The sequence below is a fragment of the Bombina bombina genome, chromosome 5 (genome assembly GCF_027579735.1).
Source record: "Bombina bombina isolate aBomBom1 chromosome 5, aBomBom1.pri, whole genome shotgun sequence".
In the NCBI taxonomy this organism is placed as follows: Eukaryota; Metazoa; Chordata; class Amphibia; order Anura; family Bombinatoridae; genus Bombina; species Bombina bombina.
The window spans coordinates 587,150,535-587,173,781 of NC_069503.1; the positions used below are offsets into that span (position 1 = coordinate 587,150,535).

Here is a 23,247-nt window from a genome sequence, read left to right on the forward strand (position 1 = left end):
ACATGTCCACTAGGTCTGCATACCAGGTCCTGCGTGGCCACGCAGGCGCTATCAGAATCACCGAAGCTCTCTCCTGTTTGATCTTGGCAATCAAACGAGGAAGCATCGGAAATGGTGGAAACACATAAGCCATGTTGAAGACCCAAGGGGCTGTCAGAGCATCTATCAGCACCGCTCCCGGGTCCCTGGACCTGGATCCGTAACAAGGAAGCTTGGCGTTCTGGCGAGACGCCATGAGATCCAGATCTGGTTTGCCCCAACGATGAATCAGTTGAGCGAAAACCTCCGGATGAAGTTCCCACTCCCCCGGATGAAAAGTCTGGCGACTTAGAAAATCCGCCTCCCAGTTCTCCACGCCTGGAATGTAAATCGCTGACAGGTGGCAAGAGTGAGACTCTGCCCAGCGAATTATCTTTGAGACTTCCAACATCGCTAGGGAACTTCTGGTTCCCCCTTGATGGTTGATGTAAGCCACAGTCGTGATGTTGTCCGACTGAAATCTGATGAACCTCAGAGTTGCTAACTGAGGCCAAGCTAGGAGAGCATTGAATATTGCTCTTAATTCCAGAATATTTATTGGGAGGAGTTTCTCCTCCTGAGTCCATAGTCCCTGAGCCTTCAGGGAGTTCCAGACTGCGCCCCAGCCTAGAAGGCTGGCGTCTGTTGTTACAATCGTCCAATCTGGCCTGCGAAAGGTCATCCCCTTGGACAGATGTGGCCGAGAAAGCCACCATAGAAGAGAATCTCTGGTCTCTTGATCCAGATTTAGCAGGGGGGACAAATCTGAGTAATCCCCATTCCACTGACTTAGCATGCACAATTGCAGCGGTCTGAGATGCAGGCGCGCAAATGGTACTATGTCCATTGCCGCTACCATTAAGCCGATTACTTCCATGCACTGAGCTACTGACGGGTGTGGAATGGAATGAAGGACACGGCAAGCATTTAGAAGTTTTGATAACCTGGCCTCCGTCAGGTAAATTTTCATCTCTACAGAATCTATAAGAGTCCCTAGAAAGGGAACCCTTGTGAGTGGTAATAGAGAACTCTTTTCCACGTTCACCTTCCACCCATGCGACCTCAGAAATGCCAGAACTATCTCTGTATGAGACTTGGCAGTTTGAAAACTTGACGCTTGTATCAGAATGTCGTCTAGGTACGGAGTCACCGCTATGCCTCGCGGTCTTAGTACCGCCAGAAGTGAGCCCAGAACTTTTGTAAAGATTCTTGGAGCCGTAGCTAATCCGAAGGGAAGAGCTACAAACTGGTAATGCCTGTCTAGGAAAGCAAATCTTAGGTACCGATAATGATCCTTGTGAATCGGTATGTGAAAGTAGGCATCCTTTAAGTCCACTGTGGTCATGTACTGACCCTCTTGGATCATGGGAAGGATGGTTCGAATAGTTTCCATTTTGAATGATGGAACTCTTAGGAATTTGTTTAGGATTTTTAAGTCCAAGATTGGTCTGAAGGTTCCCTCTTTCTTGGGAACCACAAATAGATTTGAATAGAATCCTTGCCCGTGTTCCGTCCGCGGAACTGGGTGGATCACCCCCATTAGTAAAAGGTCTTGTACACAGCGTAGAAACGCCTCTTTCTTTATTTGGTTTGCTGATAACCTTGAAAGATGAAATCTCCCTCGTGGAGGAGAAGTTTTGAAGTCCAGGAGATATCCCTGAGATATGATCTCCAACGCCCAGGGATCCTGGACATCTCTTGCCCAAGCCTGGGCGAAGAGAGAAAGTCTGCCCCCCACTAGATCCGTTTCCGGATAGGGGGCCCTCTCTTCATGCTGTCTTAGGGGCAGCAGCAGGTTTCTTGGCCTGCTTGCCCTTGTTCCAGGACTGGTTAACTTTCCAGCCCTGTCTGAAACGAGCAACAGCTCCTTCCTGTTTTGGAGCGGAGGAAGTTGATGCTGCTCCTGCCTTGAAGTTACGAAAGGCACAAAAATTAGACTGTTTGGCCTTTGATTTGGCCCTGTCCTGAGGTAGAGCATGGCCCTTACCTCCTGTAATGTCAGCTATAATTTCTTTCAAGCCGGGCCCGAACAAGGTCTGCCCTTTGAAAGGAATATTAAGCAATTTAGATTTAGAAGTCACGTCAGCTGACCAGGATTTAAGCCATAGCGCTCTGCGTGCTTGGATGGCGAATCCGGAGTTCTTAGCCGTAAGTTTGGTTAAATGTACGACGGCATCAGAAACAAATGCGTTAGCTAGCTTAAGTGCTTTAAGCTTGTTCATAATTTCATCCAATGGAGCTGTGCGAATGGCCTCTTCCAGAGACTCAAACCAGAATGCCGCCGCAGCAGTGACAGGCGCAATGCATGCAAGGGGCTGTAAGATAAAACCTTGTTGAACAAACATTTTCTTAAGGTAACCCTCTAATTTCTTATCCATTGGATCTGAAAAGGCACAACTATCCTCCACCGGGATAGTGGTACGCTTAGCTAAAGTAGAAACTGCTCCCTCCACCTTAGGGACCGTCTGCCATAAGTCTCGTGTGGTGGCGTCTATAGGAAACATTTTCCTAAATATGGGAGGAGGGGAAAAAGGCACACCAGGTCTATCCCACTCCTTGCTAATAATCTCTCTGTAAGCCTTTTAGGTATAGGAAACACGTCAGTACACACCAATACCGCATAGTATCTATCCAACCTACATAATTTTTCTGGAATTGCAACCGTGTTACAATCATTCAGAGCCGCTAATACCTCCCCTAGCAATATGCGGAGGTTCTCCATAGTCCCTCAAGCTCAAGCTTAAATTTAAAATTAGAAATCTCTGAATCCAGTGTCCCTGGATCAGATCCGTCACCCACAGAATGAAGCTCTCCGTCTTCATGTTCTGCAAAGTGTGACGCAGTATCTGACATGGCTCTCACCTCATCCGCGCGCTCTGTCCTTAACCCAGAGCTATCGCGCTTGCCTCTTAATTCTGGCAATTTAGATAATACTTCTGTCATAACAGTAGCCATGTCTTGCAAAGTGATTTGTAAGGGCCTCCCTGATGTACTTGGCGCCACAAAATCACGCACCTCCTGAGCGGGAGGCGAAGGTACTGACACGTGAGGAGAGTTAGTCGGCATAACTTCCCCCTCGTTGTCTGGTGATAATTTCTTTACATGTAAAGATTGTCTTTTATTTAAAGTAACATCAATGCAATTAGTACACAAATTTCTATTGGGCTCCACATTGGCCTTTAAACATAGTGAACAAAGAGATTCATCTGAGTCAGACATGTTTAAACAGACTAGCAATGAAACTAGCAAGCTTGGAAATACTTTTCTAAATAAATTTACAAGCAATATAAAAAACGCTACTGTGCCTTTAAGAAGCACAAAAAGCTGTCACAGTTGAAATAACAATGAACCAAAATAGTTATAGCAACCAATTTTTCACAGTAAATGTATTAAGTTAGCAAAGGATTGCACCCACCAGCAAATGGATGATTAACCCCTTAATACCCAAAAACGGATAACAATTTAATAATTAACGTTTTTAACACAGTCAAAACACACTGTCACAGGTCTGCTGTGACTGATTACCTCTCTCAAAATGAATTTTGAAGACCCCTGAGCTCTCTAGAGACGATCTGGATCATGGAGGATGAAGTAGACAGATTGTGACTGAATTTTTACTGCGCAAAAAAGCGCTAAAATAGGCCCCTCCCACTCATATTACAACAGTGGGGAAGTTCAGATAACTGTTTCTATGCAGAAAACAAAGATGGCCATGTGGTAAAAATCATGCCCCAATAAGTTTTATCACCAAGTACCTCACAAAAAACGATTAACATGCCATTAAACGTTTTTAACATACATTTTAAAAGTTATGAAGTGTTATTAATAAGCCTGCTACCAGTCGCTTTTACTGCAGTTAAGGCTCATACATTATTTCAGTATTAACAGTATTTTCAGAGTCAATTCCATTCCTTAGAAAAATACATTCAGTGTACACACACTCATCAGCCTAATACCAGTCGCTATCACTGCATTTAAGGCTGAACTTACATTACATCGGTATCAGCAGTATTTTCTCAGTCAATTCCATTCCTCAGAAAAATAATTTACTGCACATACCTGGTTTGCAGGGGGGCCCTGCATGCTATTCCCCTTTTCTGAAGTTACCTCACTCCTCAGATGAGAACAGCCAATGGATCTTAGTTACGTCTGCTAAGATCATAGAAAACGCAGGCAGATTCTTCTTCTAATGCTGCCTGAGAACAAACAGCACACTCCGGTGCCATTTAAAATAACAAACTTTTGATTGAAGAAATAAACTAAGTTAAAAAACACCACAGACCTCTCACAGCGACCTATCTTTAGTTAGGCTGCAAGAGAATGACTGAATATGACATGTGAGGGGAGGAGCTATATAGCAGCTCTGCTTGGGTGATCCTCTTGCAGCTTCCTGTTAGGAAGAGATATATTCCATAAGTAATGGATGACCCGTGGACTGACTACACTTAACAAGAGAAAAGTAATTCACAATATTCTTTTATATAATAAAAATAATGTGTTTCCTAAAATCTTTGTCAATTATTCATTGCCTTCATTTTTTTTTCCAGCTGAAACGAAGATCTGTTTTAAGTATTACCACGGCGTAAGTGGAGCGCTGCGCGCAACAACTCCAAGTATCACTGTGAAAAACCCATCTGCGCCAGTAAGTCATTACTCTCATGTTTATTTTACCGGATTCTTTGATAAATGAAGACATAAAATATAATAGTGGTTATTAATCAAAACTTTCATGAAAATAAATCCAACATAATGAGGAAAAATGTTACACTTATTCAAGTCAAAAGGATAAATTCCTTTTTGGTTTCCATAGGTGACTTTCCATCTGTGCTGCAGGTCTTTTGTCTCAGTTTTGCAAAGAACGGACTTTGATAAATCATCTGCTTTGTTGGTAAATGAGTAAAACTATCTCACCGCACAATGACATCAGAAGGAACAAATGGTCTTATCTGGCCTCAAAACATGTAACAACCATCTATAGTAAATAGGTTCTATAAAATGAATTTTGTTTCCACATACACTTTGTAAAACAAGACCATGCAGCTAAAATATATCAAAAAAAGGACACACTAAAAAAAATTACTGTTCTTGCTAGATGGAGACTAATGTGCTGCATAATTACATATGTATTGTACATTACTGCATGCGGCGTTGTGTTTAGTTGTATTTTTCTATAAAATGTTGACTACAAATTTTCTACCGTACAGCAAATTGTATTTACCACCACTGTCCTGTGTATATATATATTATACGTATTAATTAGTACTTAAATAGTACTTGTAATACGGGTGAGATGAATATTCCACACACAAAGGCCAATTTTTCAGCGGTATAGCTGTACCGCACAACTTGTAATCTAGCTAATAGTTAATCAGAAGAGGCAGTGCAATGCAGATCCAGAGTTATATGCTGCTGCTGATTGCGCACATATTCTGCCCCTGAAGAGTGTATTGCAGGTTTATAGCTGACTGACCATGTGTTTTACCCCTTGTGCGGGTTTTAAACACATAAGCAAGCAGTACTGGAAAGAAAATTTAAATGGTTAAATAGAAATCCAGTATGACCAATCATAAGCATACTAAACATTTAGATCAGAGGTTCCCAAACGCAGTCCTCACGTACCCTCAATAGGCTATTTTTTTAATTATAGCTGAACTAGAGTTCAGGTGAAATAATCAGCTGATGGGTGAGAGCAGGTTAGTAACCATGGTTACTGATCAGCTGATTACTTCACCTGTGCACTAGTTCAGCTATAGTGAAAACATGGCCTGTTGAGGGGTGAGGACCGCGTTTGGGAAACACTGATATAGATGAACAAAACCAAATAATGATGAAGAGCATCCTTACTGAAAAGATAAAGTTCAGGTAATAAATTATTTAAAGAAATTTAGTTGAGAAAATGTTAAAGTTAAACTCTTGACCTCAAAGCAAAGAATCTTAGCATAGAACAAGCTACTGAGATATTATTTGCTCCCTGGTTCAGGGCTTCTCTTGACCAAATATATAAATGATTACTCTTGAGGAATGGTCTCCCTAAGGGTGATCGAGGAAATTAGACATAGGGGCTGAATTATCATTGTGCGAGCGGACATGATCCGATATTGCGGATCATGTCCGCTGCACATCGATAAATGCCGACAGACTATACACTCTCAGTATTTATCATTGCACCAGCAGTGCAATACCGCCACCTGCAGATTTGCGGCCAATCGGCCACTAGCAGGGGGTGTCAATCAACCCGATCGTATTGGATCGGGTTGATTTCTGCCGATTTCTGTCCGCTGGATCAGCAGTCTTTAGCTTGCCAGAAACACTGGGGCATCAAGCTCTATAAAGAGCTTGATAAATATGCCCCAATGTCTTTCTACCCAATCTGCCTAGAAAGATACGCCAGCCCCTCACTGACATGGCTGGAATGTACATGTGTTTTGACAAGAGATGGATTGCTTGGTATTTAGGTTGGATGCCACTGATATACTTCAGAAACATTATCCTCTGTGAAAAGCACAACTAGGCTAAAAGAGACTAGGTGGTATAAAGAGATTGTTTGTTTCCTGATTGAGTGCTTTTCTTGTCAAAAATAATTTTCAGGGAAATGCTAAAAACTTCCTAAGTTGGCTCTACAAGGAATATGCTGAAAAGTAGTACTAAACAAGGTATACTTAATGAGCATAGCTAGCGCAAACTGAAACTGATGCTGACCCAATCAGCCATGCTTGTCACAGGACTTTAACTATGTGATTAATCACTTTGCGGAGGTTAAACTCATAGCAATACATAGTCGCTAGTGTTAAAATGATATGCTCTAACCAGATTACAACATGTAATGTTAACCCTATAATTGCCCTTTAATTATAAACATTGTTTTATAAACAGTATAATACCAATATTAAACTTGATGTTATAGGGAGGGAAATAATAATCTCCTGCATTTAGAATGGGCCAAGAAACACGACTTGTAATCTGGCCCAATGGCTTATAGCCTTTTTATTATTACTGTTGTACCACTAGTATCTAGTATAATGTTCCATAAAGCAACATAAAAGAGTAGTACTAAAATGCTGTAATGTTCTAGAAGCATGCATTATTCTACCATGTGTTCATCCCGCCATAGAGTTGAGCATGACCGGTGATTATGGACTATGCATATATACTGCCACTGATTAGATCAAGGTCTTTTATCTCTGAAGTGGAAATGCAATGCCAGTCCAGAGCATACTTTAACTATGTGTTTAAGCATAGTTTTCTGGGGTTAAGCAGTTATATGCAAGCAATTGTGTAATAACAAAATACTCATTAAATAATTGTATTATTGGTCTTTAAAGGGACACTGAACCCAAAATTGTTCTTTTGTTATATAGATTATATAGATTATGCAATTTTAAACAACTTTCTAATTTACTCCTATTATCAATTTTTCTTCGTTCTCTTGCTTTCTTTATTTGAAAAAGAAGGCATCTAAGCTATTTTTTTGGTTCAGAACCATGGAAAGCACTTGTTTATTGGTAGGTGAATTTTCCCACCAATCAGCAAGAAAAACACAGTGTATTCACCAAAAATGGGCTGGCATCTAAACTTACATTCTTGCATTTCAAATAAAGATACCAAGAAAAATGAAAAGAATTTGATAATAGGAGTAAATTAGAAATATGCTTAAAATTGCATGCTCTATCTGAATCACGATAGAAAAAAATTGGGTTCAGTGTCCCTTTAATGTCCCTTTAAACATAATAGCATTTGGTTTAAATTAGCTTTTTTTTATTTTGATACTTTAATATGCATTTTCCATGCTGGATTAAGGAAATCCATAGTTCTTGAGGAGGAATGACATGCTTCAATGAAATTGTGTGTGTTACAGGAAGCAGTTCATAAGTATTATGCTAGTTCCCAAGGCTTTTATAATCTGCGTTGCTCTCGTTTATTGACTCCTTATGATTCCAGTCAAATACACTTAGCATAATTGGCATGACTTCATCAGCTGCAGCTAATTCTCAGGTTTGGCTGGGTGAATAATACACTAAGGGTAACATTGTCTCAGCTGGTATCCTTGTAGGGTATTATTTGCTAAGTAAAGCCATTATATCACAATTGATCCCCTTTGGGAATATATTGCCTTAAAGGTTTGATGTTTTCTTTTATACCTTGTAGAATTTAAGTTGTTGCAATATTTCTCGAAATGTCACTCTTCAGGGATATTTGACTATTTTTAGAATTGTTCTAAATCTTATCTAGATGGTTGAAATGCCTTGCAGAAGAGTGCCAGCTCTACTCTTTGGGGAGTATCCGAGCACACAATAGAAAAATCTGTAGTACTTCCTCTTAAAAAAGATAATCTGACATTCTCAAACAGAGAAATGAACTAAAATAACCAGTGTGTATATCTGAAGTAAAGAGTTGCTTTTGGATACCCTTTGTGATGAGGGTATGGGACACATAAGTTTGCTTTCATGATTCACCTTTGATGCGCATGACAGATGTCCTCGGCATGCACATTGCTACCTGTAGGTGCATGACAAGCCCTTCTCGTCATGCAGGGGGGTCACCGATCAAACGCTGTCTTGGAGCAATACCACACAACAGTTCTTTTAAAAATAAAGTCGAAAAAACACATGGGATTTGCTTTGGAATGGGCAATAAAAAATAATTTGGTATGTGTATATTTTCTAGTAGACAAGTCCCTCTCTCATAAAAAGACATGAATTTTGTCAGTATAGTCAGGTGATCGCTGTGGTAATAATGAACCCTTTGAAAGTAAAAAAGTGCTTTTATTTCTGTACAATGGGGCCTGTCTAATCTATATTATAATCCCCAAAAGCCGGTATGGGCCCTATTTCCCTTATCATTACCCTGATGACAATTTAGTGAGGTGATTACAGTAACAGCAGTGGTCACTGGACCATTCTCAATATTATTTTCTAAAATCTACAGTTTTTGCTGCAGCTATATAACACATGCCATGAATTATAAATGTAGTAATGGTATATCTGCTGGGCCTGCTGAAAAAAAACAGTATATCATTTGTGTGGGTGCCTCACTGAAGTTTGACTTACCGGGTTTAAATGTTGGTAGCCAAAAAAGCTTAAAATTGGCTCAGCACTGAACGAAAAAAGGCTTAGCAGCGAAAGGGTTAAAAAAAGCCCTCAAACTTTAAATGTATCTGTTAACAAAATTGACCTTGTTCTTTTGGTATCCCTGATTCCTCTAAAACACAATGGGCTAATGAGATTCTCAAATTTAAACGATTTAAGACACACAGTAGAAATCATTCAAAACTACACCACACAACCAAAAAAAAAAAGCTGTGAAATTCATATATTTATAAGCATATTGTTTTCCTTATTATAAACGTTTCTAGCCTCGGCTAGTGGGCTGAAGCGTGCCATGGTGGTAGCTGAAAGTTCTCTGCCAGTTCTGGTGTATTCTCTAAACATTTCCCCCGCAGCGAGCGAGATTACAAGTTGTGCGTTAAATCCTTTATTCGCTATTGCGAAAAAACACTGTGCGTGTTTGGCTTGTTGCACATTTCGGGTTGCGCTGGTATTACAGGTTACAAAATTACTTATTTTGCATGCGCGTTAACCTGAATACCGCACCAAAAGTAACTTGAGTTTTCGCGTGTGCGTGCATGTATTCCCCTATAGAGATCAATGGAGAAAAAAGGGTGAAAACACCTGCAATTGCGAAAAACGCAACTGCATTTTCACATTCCCCATGGAAGTCAATGGAGAAAAAAAAAATGTTGGAAAAAAACCATTGCGCATACAACATAGCATATTTGCATTAATAAATGTGAAATATTTACAGTATAAACATAGGTAAAATTAATAATAAATATGAATATTGCATAAATATGTTTTAGCATATTTTTATCTGCTTAACCCCTTAACGACCGACGACGTATGCCATACGTCCTCAAAAAAAAAGCACTTAACGACCGAGGACGTATGGCATACGTCGTCGGTTTAACAGAGCACTGGAAGCGATCGAAATCGCTTCCAGCTGCTCTAACAGTATTGCAGGCTTGCCTTGAGGTCTAGGCATCCTGCAATACTGTTCCCGAGTGCCGGGACCGGATTGATCACTCCCCCACGAGTGATCACTTCCGGTTTCGCTCCACGTGGAGCCCGGCAGTGTTTCAGAGCATCGGAAGCGATCGGACACGCTTCCGATGCTCTGCTTGTTTGCTAAGTGCCTCGGTGGGTCGAGGCACTTAGTTAGTTATAAATTAAAATAAAAATAATAAAAAAAAAAAAACGAATAAAAAAAAAAAAAGCCCTAAATAGCCCCCCCCCTCCCCCTTCACTAGGCATCCAAGATGGCGATGCCCAGTGCATCATGGGGCCTCTGGGGGTGTCCCTAGCCTGCATCATCATAGGGGCAAGCTAGGGTCACCCAATCTGAGCCTCCCACCCTAAAAAAAAAAATAATAATAAAATACCCCATTTGTCTGATCATGTCAATATTTGTAAATATTGACTATGATCAGTGTGGATCTCCCTCCCTCTCCTCACTTGCCATTTTGTTGGAGAGAGAGAGAGACCTGTATTTAGCAGAGAGAGAGATTTATTTCTTTTATTTGTTAAAAAATATAGAACCAAAGGCTCTTTTCAGAGCCATTAACCCCTAGCTTGCCAGTGATCACTATATATCACTGGCAGTAACATAGGTGCACTTTTTTTTTGCTGCATTTTGCTGTCTGTGCGTTTTTTTAGGGGTTAATTTTGTTGTTGTAATTTTTAAAAAACCCAAAGGCTCTTTTCAGAAACATTTAGTTAATTTAATTTAATTTTCAGAGCCATTAACCCCTAGCTTGCCAGTGATCGCTATATATCACTGGCAGTAGCAAAGGTGCACTTTTTTTTTTGCTGCATTTTGCTGTCTGTGCATTTTTTTAGGGGTTAATTTTGTTGTTGTAATTTTTTAAAAACCCAAAGGCTCTTTTCAGAAACATTTAGTTAATTTAATTTAATTTTCAGAGCCATTAACCCCTAGCTTGCCAGTGATCGCTATATATCACTGGCAGTAGCAAAGGTGCACTTTTTTTTTTGCTGCATTTTGCTGTCTGTGCATTTTTTTAGGGGTTAATTTTGTTGTTGTAATTTTTTAAAAACCCAAAGGCTCTTTTCAGAAACATTTAGTTAATTTAATTTAATTTTCAGAGCCATTAACCCCTAGCTTGCCAGTGATCGCTATATATCACTGGCAGTAGCAAAGGTGCACTTTTTTTTTTGCTGCATTTTGCTGTCTGTGCATTTTTTTAGGGGTTAATTTTGTTGTTGTAATTTTTTAAAAACCCAAAGGCTCTTTTCAGAAACATTTAGTTAATTTAATTTAATTTTCAGAGCCATTAACCCCTAGCTTGCCAGTGATCGCTATATATCACTGGCAGTAGCAAAGGTGCACTTTTTTGCTAGTTAATTTAGTTAATTAATTTAGTTAATTTAATTTAATTTTCAGAGCCATTAACCTCTAGCTTGCCAGTGATCGCTATAAATCACTGGCAGTAGCATAGCTGTACTTTTTTGCTAGTTAATTTAGTTAATTAATTTAGTTAATTTAATTTTTTTTAGTAATTGTTTTCTGTGATACAAAAATGTCACAGAAAAGATATAGTGCTGAGGAGGCGTATGCCATCCTTGCGTCAGAGTCAGATGCCTCTATTTCTGACTCAGACCCCAATTTTGACCCTGCCATGTGCTCAGATACATCACTAGATGCAGTCTCAACTGATAGTGATGTATCTGTGGCTGCTAGCCCCCCTGCCAGCCCCCCTGCCAGCCCCCCTGCTAGCCCCCCTGCCAGAAGGAGGCGTGTTGCTGCCATTGCTGCTGAAGAGTGGGTAACGCCTCATCTCCAGAGGCCAGATATCCCACCCTTCACAGCAAATGCTGGCATAAATATAGATGTGGCAGGTTTTAGCCCCCAGCAGTTTCTGGAAGTGTTTCTGGGCGATGATATATTGGGGAACATTGTCGCCCAAACTAATTTATATGCCCATCAGTTCCGTGCTGCAAAGCCTGGAACATATTTGGCAAAGCAGCAATGGGCCCCCATCAATGTGCCAGAATTCAAAAAATTCTGGGCATTGACTATGCTGATGGGCATCATAAAGAAACCCTCCATTCGCTCCTACTGGAGTACTAGCCCCATCTGCTCTACCCCCATTTTCTCCCAGACTATGTCGAGGAAGAGGTATGAAATGATTCTGCATTTCATGCACTTCAGCGACAACAGCCTGTGCCCCCCTAGGGAGCATCCCCAATTTGACAGGCTGTATAAAATCCGCCCCCTGATAACCCACTTTTCTGCCAGGTTTGCAGAGGCTTATACACCTGGAAGGAATATATGCGTTGATGAATCCCTAATGAAGTATAAGGGAAGGCTGGGATTCAAGCAGTATATTCCTTCCAAACGCTCCAGATATGGGGTAAAGGTGTATAAGCTCTGTGACAGCGAGACTGGGTATACTCAGGCCTTCCGGGTGTATGAGGGAAAGGATAGCCACCTTGACCCTCCAGGTTGCCCAGAACATATGGGAACCACTGGCAAGATTGTCTGGGACCTGATATTACCCCTAATGAACAAAGGGTATCACTTGTACTTAGACAATTTTTATACAAGTGTCCTTTTGTTCAAGCTACTGTATTGCTTTGATACAGTAGCTTGCGGTACAATTAAAAAGAACCGCGCAGGTTTCCCAGGACAGCTTGTACGCACCCGGCTACGAAGGGGGGAGACCTCAGCTCTGCGCCAAGAGGAGCTGTTGGCACTGAAGTACAGAGACAAGAAGGATGTATACCTTCTTACCACCATCCACACAGAGAGGACGGTGGCGGTTTCTGTACGTGGCAGAGCTGAGATCATAAGGAAGCCAGTGTGCATCAAGTCTTATAACCGGCATATGGGTGGGGTTGATCTGGCTGATCAGCTGCTGCAGCCCTATCTAATTATGCGGAAGACAAGGGCCTGGTACAAAAAGGTTGCAATTTACCTAATGCAGATTGCAACCCACAACGCTTTTTTGTTGTTCAAAAAAGCAAACCCCAGAGTTAAAAAGACTTTTTTACAGTTTCAGCTCCAGATTATTACGGGGATTTTGTACCATGATGCACCTGCTCCCCGGGCGGTGATGGGAGAGAGCAGAGTTGGGGCTACCCATTTTATTTTTAAAATCCCCCCTAATGCCACAAAGCAGAAACCACAAAAAAAATGCAGAGTCTGTACCAAGAGGGGGAAGAGAAGGGACACCATATATTACTGTCCTGATTGCCCTGGACAGCCTGCACTCTGCATTGGGGACTGCTTCAAGCGGTACCATACAATGGTCAATTTTAAAAAAAAAAAAATACATTTGCTGTTACATATATATATATTTTTTTTGGTTATGTTTATAGTTAGATGTTTTTTTGTTTTTTTTACTTTTACTGTGCCAGATTTTTACATTTCACTACTCTATTTTTTTCTAAAATTGGGCCTGTTTTTTTTTTAACCAAAACCCCTGTCAAACCTATGCATGGGGGACATAGGTGTTCTCAGGGTGCCTTGCAGAAAACAACCTGAAGTATGTTTTTGTAATAACTTACAACAGTCTCTCCTAAATTATAGTCAAAAAGCAATGTGTCTGTAAAAATGAAAATTGAAAAATTACCACCATACACTTTCTCCAATTTTTTGGGCTAAAACGGTTGCTTCAAAGGCATCAAAGCACACCATATACAATACCTTGGGGTGTCAACATTTAAAAAATATACACTTTGAATGCAATAAATAAAAGTGGGGTATGCGATAGGCCCCAAACTAAAGATAGGCCTATCAGAAGAAATACTCTCATTTTTAATAACTAAAATCACAAGTCATAAAATTGTAACATAACCTTCCCAAAATCCTGGCAAACCTATGCATGGGGGGCATAGGTGTACTCAGGGTGCCTTGCAGAAAACAACCTGAAGTATTATTTTGCAATAACTTACAACAATCTCTCCTAAATCATAGTCAAAAAGCAATGTGTCTGTAAAAATGAAAATTGAAAAATTACCACCATATACTTTCTCCAATTTTTTGGGCTAAAACGGTTGCTTCAAAGGCATCAAAGCACACCATATACAATACCTTGGGGTGTCAACATTTAAAAAATATACACTTTGAATGCAATAAATAAAAGTGGGGTATGTGATAGGCCCCAAACTAAAGATAGGCCTATCAGAAGAAATACTCTCATTTTTAATAACTAAAATCATGTAACATAACCTTCCCAAAATCCTGGCAAACCTATGCATGGGGGGCATAGGTGTACTCAGGGTGCCTTGCAGAAAACAACCTGAAGTATTCTTTTGCAATAACTTACAACAGTCTCTCCTAAATCATAGTAAAAAAGCAATGTGTCTGTAACAATGAAAATTGAAAAATTACCACCATATACTTTCTCCAATTTTTTGGGCTAAAACGGTTGCTTCAAAGGCATCAAAGCACACCATATACAATACCTTGGGGTGTCAACATTTAAAAAATATACACTTTGAATGTAATAAATAAAAGTGGGGTATGTGATAGGCCCCAAACTAAAGATAGGCCTATCAGAAGAAATACTCTCATTTTTAATAACTAAAATCACAAGTCATAAAATTGTAACATAACCTTCCCAAAATCCTGGCAAACCTATGCATGGGGGGCATAGGTGTACTCAGGGTGCCTTGCAGAAAACAACCTGAAGTATTCTTTTGCAATAACTTACAACAATCTCTCCTAAATCATAGTCAAAAAGCAATGTGTCTGTAAAAATGAAAATTGAAAAATTACCACCATATACTTTCTCCAATTTTTTGGGCTAAAACGGTTGCTTCAAAGGCATCAAAGCACACCATATACAATACCTTGGGGTGTCAACATTTAAAAAATATACACTTTGAATGCAATAAATAAAAGTGGGGTATGTGATAGGCCCCAAACTAAAGATAGGCCTATCAGAAGAAATACTCTCATTTTTAATAACTAAAATCATGTAACATAACCTTCCCAAAATCCTGGCAAACCTATGCATGGGGGGCATAGGTGTACTCAGGGTGCCTTGCAGAAAACAACCTAAAGTATTCTTTTGCAATAACTTACAACAGTCTCTCCTAAATCATAGTAAAAAAGCAATGTGTCTGTAACAATGAAAATTGAAAAATTACCACCATATACTTTCTCCAATTTTTTGGGCTAAAACGGTTGCATCAAAGTCATCAAACCACTCCATGTATAATACCTTGGGGGGTCAACTTTTTAAATATAATCACATTTATGGAAAACAAATAAATTGGGGTATGTTAAAAGACCCCCCAAAAAAGACGATAGGCAAAGAAAATATGTTAAATGTGAAAAAAAATCACAAACACATGTCAGACATTTGGCATTGCACCGCCCAAACAAGCCACCAAACCTATGCATAGGTGGTATCACTGAACTCAGGAGATGTTGGTGACCACATATTGGTGTCTTCTTTGGTAGTAACACATAACAGGAGCTGTGAATCCATGTCTAAAGTACAATGTATGTGAAAAATAACACAAAGAAATGAATGCCCAATAGTTTGACAAAGACTAGTGGTTGAATTAGTGTATGGAAAGTGTTAAAACACCTGCATTTGAAATACCCTAGGATGTCTACTTTTCAAAAATATATGGTTTTATGGGGGTAAATTACATTGGCCGGCTTCAGAAATGTCTTAAATAGAACATGGGTGCATGGGATGTGAAAATGGGAAGTGTAAAAAATGGAATGCGCTTCCTAAAAATAAGGCCTTCTAGCCCCCAGAGAACCCAACACACCTATACATGGGTGGTATCACTGTACTCAGGAGATGTTGTTGAACACATATTGAGGTGTTTTTTGGCAGTAAACACATAACAGGAACTGAGAATCCATGCCTAAAGTACAATGTGTGTGAAAAATAACACAAAAAAATGACTACCCAAAAGTTTGACAAAGACTGGTGGTTAAATAAGTTCATGGAAAGTGTGAAAATACCAGCATTTCAAATACCCTAGGGGGTCTACTTCTCAAAAATATATGGTTTTATGGGGGTAAATTTCATTGACCGGCTTCAGAAATGTCCCAAATAGGACATGGGTGCATGATGACCGATGTGAAAATTCCAAGTTGAAAAACTGGAATGCGCTTCCTAAAATTAAGGCCTTTTAGCCCCCAGAGAACCCGACACACCTATACATGGGTGGTATCACTGTACTCAGGAGATGTTGTTGAACACATATTGAGGTTTTTTTTGGCAGTAACACATAACAGGAACTGAGAATCCATGCCTAAAATACAATGTGTGTGAAAAATAACACAAAATAATGACTACCCAAAAGTTTGACAAAGACTGGTGGTTGAATTAGTGCATGGAAAGTGTTAAAATACAAGCATTTGAAATACCCTAGGGTGTCTACTTTTCAAAAATATATGGTTTGATGGGGGTAAATTCCATTGACCAGCTTCAGAAATGTCCCAAATAGGACATGGGTGCATGATGACCGATGTGAAAATTCCAAGTTGAAAAACTGGAATGCGCTTCCTAAAATTAAGGCCTTTTAGCCCCCAGAGAACCCGACACACCTATACATGGGTGGTATCACTGTACTCAGGAGATGTTGTTGAACACATATTGAGGTTTTTTTTGGCAGTAACACATAACAGGAACTGAGAATCCATGCCTAAAGTACAATGTGTGTGAAAAATAACACAAAATAATGACTACCCAAAAGTTTGACAAAGACTGGTGGTTGAATTAGTGCATGGAAAGTGTTAAAATACAAGCATTTGAAATACCCTAGGGTGTCTACTTTTCAAAAATATATGGTTTGATGGGGGTAAATTCCATTGACCAGCTTCAGAAATGTCCCAAATAGGACATGGGTGCATGATGACCGATGTGAAAATTCCAAGTTGAAAAACTGGAATGCGCTTCCTAAAATTAAGGCCTTTTAGCCCCCAGAGAACCCGACACACCTATACATGGGTGGTATCACTGTACTCAGGAGATGTTGTTGAACACATATTGAGGTTTTTTTTGGTAGTAACACATAACAGGAACTGAGAATCCATGCCTAAAGTACAATGTGTGTGAAAAATAACACAAAATAATGACTACCCAAAAGTTTGACAAAGACTGGTGGTTGAATTAGTGCATGGAAAGTGTTAAAATACAAGCATTTGAAATACCCTAGGGTGTCTACTTTTCAAAAATATATGGTTTGATGGGGGTAAATTCCATTGACCAGCTTCAGAAATGTCCCAAATAGGACATGGGTGCATGATGACCGATGTGAAAATTCCAAGTTGAAAAACTGGAATGCGCTTCCTAAAATTAAGGCCTTTTAGCCCCCAGAGAACCCGACACACCTATACATGGGTGGTATCACTGTACTCAGGAGATGTTGTTGAACACATATTGAGGTTTTTTTTGGCAGTAACACATAACAGGAACTGAGAATCCATGCCTAAAGTACAATGTGTGTGAAAAATAACACAAAATAATGACTACCCAAAAGTTTGACAAAGACTGGTGGTTGAATTAGTGCATGGAAAGTGTTAAAATACAAGCATTTGAAATACCCTAGGGTGTCTACTTTTCAAAAATATATGGTTTGATGGGGGTAAATTCCATTGACCAGCTTCAGAAATGTCCCAAATAGGACATGGGTGCATGATGACCGATGTGAAAATTCCAAGTTGAAAAACTGGAATGCGCTTCCTAAAATTAAGGCCTTTTAGCCCCCAGAGAACCCGACACACCTATACATGGGTGGTATCACTGTACTCAGGAGATGTTGTTGAACACATATTGAGGGTTTTTTTGGTAGTAACACATAACAGGAACTGAGAATCCATGCCTAAAGTACAATGTGTGTGAAAAATAACACAAAATAATGACTACCCAAAAGTTTGACAAAGACTGGTGGTTGAATTAGTGCATGGAAAGTGTTAAAATACAAGCATTTGAAATACCCTAGGGTGTCTACTTTTCAAAAATATATGGTTTGATGGGGGTAAATTCCATTGACCAGCTTCAGAAATGTCCCAAATAGGACATGGGTGCATGATGACCGATGTGAAAATTCCAAGTTGAAAAACTGGAATGCGCTTCCTAAAATTAAGGCCTTTTAGCCCCCAGAGAACCCAACACACCTATACATAGGTGGTATCGCTGTACTCAGGAGATGTTGTTGAACACATATTGAGGTGCTTTTTGGCAGTAACACATAACAGGAACTGAGAATCCATGCCTAAAATACAATGTGTGTGTGAAAAATAACACAAAAAAAATGACTACCCAAAAGTTTGACAAAGACTGGTGGTTGAATTAGTGCATGGAAAGTGTTAAAATACCAGCATTTGAAATACCCTAGGGTGTCTACTTTTCAAAAATATATGGTTTGATGGGGGTAAATTCCATTGGCCAGCTTCAGAAATGTCCCAAATAGGACATGGGTGCATGATGACCGATGTGAAAATTCCAAGTTGAAAAACTGGAATGCGCTTCCTAAAATTAAGGCCTTTTAGCCCCCAGAGAACCCGACACACCTATACATGGGTGGTATCACTGTACTCAGGAGATGTTGTTGAACACATATTGAGGTTTTTTTTGGCAGTAACACATAACAGGAACTGAGAATCCATGCCTAAAGTACAATGTGTGTGAAAAATAACACAAAATAATGACTACCCAAAAGTTTGACAAAGACTGGTGGTTGAATTAGTGCATGGAAAGTGTTAAAATACAAGCATTTGAAATACCCTAGGGTGTCTACTTTTCAAAAATATATGGTTTGATGGGGGTAAATTCCATTGACCAGCTTCAGAAATGTCCCAAATAGGACATGGGTGCATGATGACCGATGTGAAAATTCCAAGTTGAAAAACTGGAATGCGCTCCCTAAAAATAAGAGCTTTTAGCCCCCCGAGAACCCGACACACCTATACATGGGTGGTATCACTGTACCCAGGAGATGCTGCTGAAGACATATGAGGGTGTTATTTGGCAGTAACCCTTAATATTATCAGTAAATGTATTCTTAAATTGCTATTTTGTCAAAAAATCAAATTATTTTTTTTTCCCCCCCAAACTTTGGCATAGATTGGTGGTAAAATGGTTGCATGAAAAAAGTCAAAATACCCCAAGTTTAATACCTTAGGTTGTCTTCTTTTAAAAAATATATACATTTGAAGGGTTATTCAGGGATTCATGACAGATATTGGTGTTACAATGTAACTATCGCCAATTTTGAAAAAACATGGTTTTGAAATAGCAAAGTGCTACTTGTACTTATTGCCCTATAACTTGCAAAAAAAGCAAAGAACATGTAAACATTGGGTATTTATAAACTCAGGACAAAATTTAGAAACTGTTTAGCATTGGTATTTTATGGTGGTTGTAGATGTGTAAGAGATTTTGGGGCTCAAAGTTAGAAAAAGTGCATTTTTTTTCATTTTTTCCTCATATTTTATATTTTTTTTTATAGTAAATTATAAGATATGATGAAAAAAATGGTATCTTTAGAAAGTCCATTTAATGGCGAGAAAAACAGTATATAATATGTGTGGGTACAGTAAATGAGTAAGAGGAAAATTACAGTTAAATACAAACATCGCAGAAATGCAAAAATAGCCTTGGTCCCAGATGGTCAACAAATTGAAAAGTGGTCTGGTCACTAAGGGGTTAAAGGGACACTAAACCCAAATAAATGTTTTCTTTCATGATTCAGATAGAGCATGCAATTTTAAGCAACTTTCTAATTGACTCCAATTATCAAATTCTCTTGCTATCTTTATTTAAAAAGCAGGAATGTGATGCATAGGAGCCAGCCATTTTTTGGTTGAGAACCTGGGTTATGCTTCCTTATTGGTGGGTAAATGTAAGCCTCCAATAAACAAGCGCTATCCGTGGTGCTGAGCCCAAAATGGGCTGGCTGCTAAGATTTACATTCCTGCTTTTAAAATAAAGATAGCAAGAGAACAAATAAAAATTGATAATAGGAGTAAATTAGAAAGTTGCTTAAAATCTCATACTCTATCTGAATCATGGAAGAAAAAAATTGGGTTCAGTGTCCCTTTAATGGCAAAGGAATATAATGCACTTATATATTTGTATATATAAACAAATCAATTTTTTGTTTGTTCTCTTGCTATCTTTATTTAAAAGCAGAAATTTTAGGTTCATGACCCTGGATAGTACTTGCTTATTGGTGGCTACATTTAAGCCACCAATAAGCAAGCATAACCCAGGTTCTGAACCAAAAATGGGCCGGATGCTAAGCTTTACATTCCTGCTTTTTAAATAAAGATAGCAAGAGAACAAAGAAAATTGATAATAGGAGTAAATTAGAAAGTTGCTTAAAATTGCATGTTCTATCTGAATCATTAAAGAAACAAAAATTGGGTTTAGTGTCCCTTTAAGCCCTTATAAATTATGTGTGCAATATTTTTAACTGTACTTTGTAATGTATTTTTGAAGTGTTTTTTAACATTTTTTTGTTTTGTAAAATGGTTAACTGCAGCTTTTTGAACGCAGAAAGGATTGCTGCGGAAAAGGCGATTGCGCACGCGGGAAAAACATAACGCGCCACTTGTAATCTTGCCCAGCAGAACTAAAACTATGAAAATATGTCAAAATACTTAAAACACATATTACCTTTATAGAAAAACACATGCAAATGAAAATAGAGGTGAATGTAAGATACAATATGCTAAATGCAGAGTAATTTGATTTGTATTAGCTCCACCAGGTTCCGTTGCTTTCTAAATTGAGCAAAGTTTTGATCATTGGGCTCCATGAGGGCTCCATGAGGGCACTGATTAGACTTAGGAGCATGCACAAGCCAATACAAGCACTGCTGCCATATAATGCATACCTGCCTTACGGCTAGATTTAGAGTTTTGTCGGTAACGACAAGCTAACGCCGGCTTTTTTCTGGCCGCACCATAAAAATAACTCTGGTATTGAGAGTCCACATAAAGGCTGCGTTAGGCTCCAAAAAAGGAGCGTAGAGCATATTTAACGCAGCTTCAACTCTCGATACCAGAGTTGCTTACGGACGCGGCCAGCCTCAAAAACGTGCTCGTGCACGATTCCCCCATAGAAAACAATGGGGCTGTTTGAGCTGAAAACACCTGCAAAAAAGCCGCGTTCAGCTCCTAACGCAGCCCCATTGTTTGCTATGCGGAAACACTTCCTATGTCTGCACCTAACACCCTAACATGTACCCCGAGTCTAAACACCCCTAATCTTACACTTATTAACCCCTAATCTGCCGCCCCCGCTATCGCTGACCCCTGCATATTATTATTAACCCCTAATCTGCCGCTCCGTAAACCGCCTCTACTTACATTATCCCTATGTACCCCTAATCTGCTGCCCTAACATCGCCGACCCCTATATTATATTTATTAACCCCTAATCTGCCCCCCACAACGTCGCCTCCACCTGCCTACACTTATTAACCCCTAATCTGCCGAGCGGACCTGAGCGCTACTATAATAAAGTTATTAACCCCTAATCCGCCTCACTAACCCTATAATAAATAGTATTAACCCCTAATCTGCCCTCCCTAACATCGCCGACACCTAACTTCAATTATTAACCCCTAATTTGCCGACTGGAGCTCACCGCTATTCTAATAAATGTATTAACCCCTAAAGCTAAGTCTAACCCTAACACTAACACCCCCCTAAGTTAAATATAATTTACATCTAACGAAATTAATTATCTCTTATTAAATAAATTATTCCTATTTAAAGCTAAATACTTACCTGTAAAATAAATCCTAATATAGCTACACTATAAATTATAATTATATTATAGCTATTTTAGGATTAATATTTATTTTACAGGTAACTTTGTAATTATTTTAACCAGGTACAATAGCTATTAAATAGTTAAGAACTATTTAATAGTTACCTAGTTAAAATAATAACAAAATTACCTGTAAAATAAATCCTAACCTAAGTTACAATTAAACCTAACACTACACTATCATTAAATTAATTAAATAAAATATCTACAATTACCTACAATTAAACCTAACACTACACTATCAATACATTAGCGGGGGCTAGACATCCACTGAAGAAGTCCAGAAGAGGGTCCAAAGTCTTCATCCTATCCGGGAAGAAGAGTAGATCCGGACCATCATCTTCCAAGCGGCATCTTCTATCTTCTATCTTCATCCGATGAGGACCAGCTCCATCCTGAAGACCTCCACCGCGGACCCATCTTCATCCGGCGACGTCCAACTGAAGAATGACGGTTCCTTTAAGGGAGGTCATCCAAGATGGCGTCCCTCAAATTCCGATTGGCTGATAGGATTCTATCAGCCAATCGGAATTAAGGTAGGAATATTCTGATTGGCTGATGGAATCAGCCAATCAGAATCAAGTTCAATCCGATTGGCTGATCCAATCAGCCAATCAGATTGAGCTCGCATTCTATTGGCTGTTCCGATCAGCCAATCAGAATATTCCTACCTTAATTCCGATTGGCTGATAGAATCCTATCAGCCAATCGGAATTCGAGGGACGCCATCTTGGATGACGTCCCTTAAAGGAGCCGTCATTCTTCAGTTGGATGTCGCCGGATGAAGATGGGTCTGTGGTGGAGGTCTTCAGGATGGAGCCGTTCCTCATCGGATGAAGATAGAAGATGCCGCTTGGAAGATGATGGTTGCCGGTCCGGATCTACTCTTCTTCCCTGATAGGATGAAGACTTTGGACCCTCTTCTGGACTTCTTCAGTGGATGTCTAGCCCCCGCTTGGGTTGGATGAAGATATCAGAGCCAGGACGTATCGGTGTGATACCCGGTGAGGTGAAGACAAGGTAGGATGATGTTCAGGGGCTTAGTGTTAGGTTTATTTAAGGGGGGTTTGGGTTAGATTAGGGGTATGTGGGTGGTGGGTTGTAATGTTGGGGGGGGTATTGTATGTTTTTTTTTATAGGCAAAAGAGCTGAACTTCTTGGGGCATGCCCCGCAAAGGGCCCTGTTCAGGGCTGGTAAGGTAAAAGAGCTTTGAACTTTAGTAATTTAGAATAGGGTAGGGCATTTTTTTATTTTGGGGGGCTTTGTTATTTTATTAGGGGGCTTAGAGTAGGTGTAATTAGTTTAAAATTGTTGTAATATTTTTCTTATGTTTGTAAATATTTTTTTATTTTTTGTAACTTAGTTCTTTTTTATTTTTTGTACTTTAGTTATTTTATTTCAT

General features: G+C 39.4%; 1 protein-coding gene across 1 annotated transcript in view; it reads left to right on the forward strand.

Annotated features, from left to right (window-relative positions):
* Positions 1 to 23,247, forward strand: part of HECW1 (HECT, C2 and WW domain containing E3 ubiquitin protein ligase 1) — a 416,305-nt gene that overhangs the window by 137,703 nt on the left and 255,355 nt on the right. Inside the window, exon 3 of the mRNA XM_053714546.1 lies at positions 4,566 to 4,660. Within this exon, the coding sequence (XP_053570521.1) occupies positions 4,566 to 4,660 (95 nt within the window). The remainder of the gene's footprint in view (positions 1 to 4,565; positions 4,661 to 23,247) is intronic.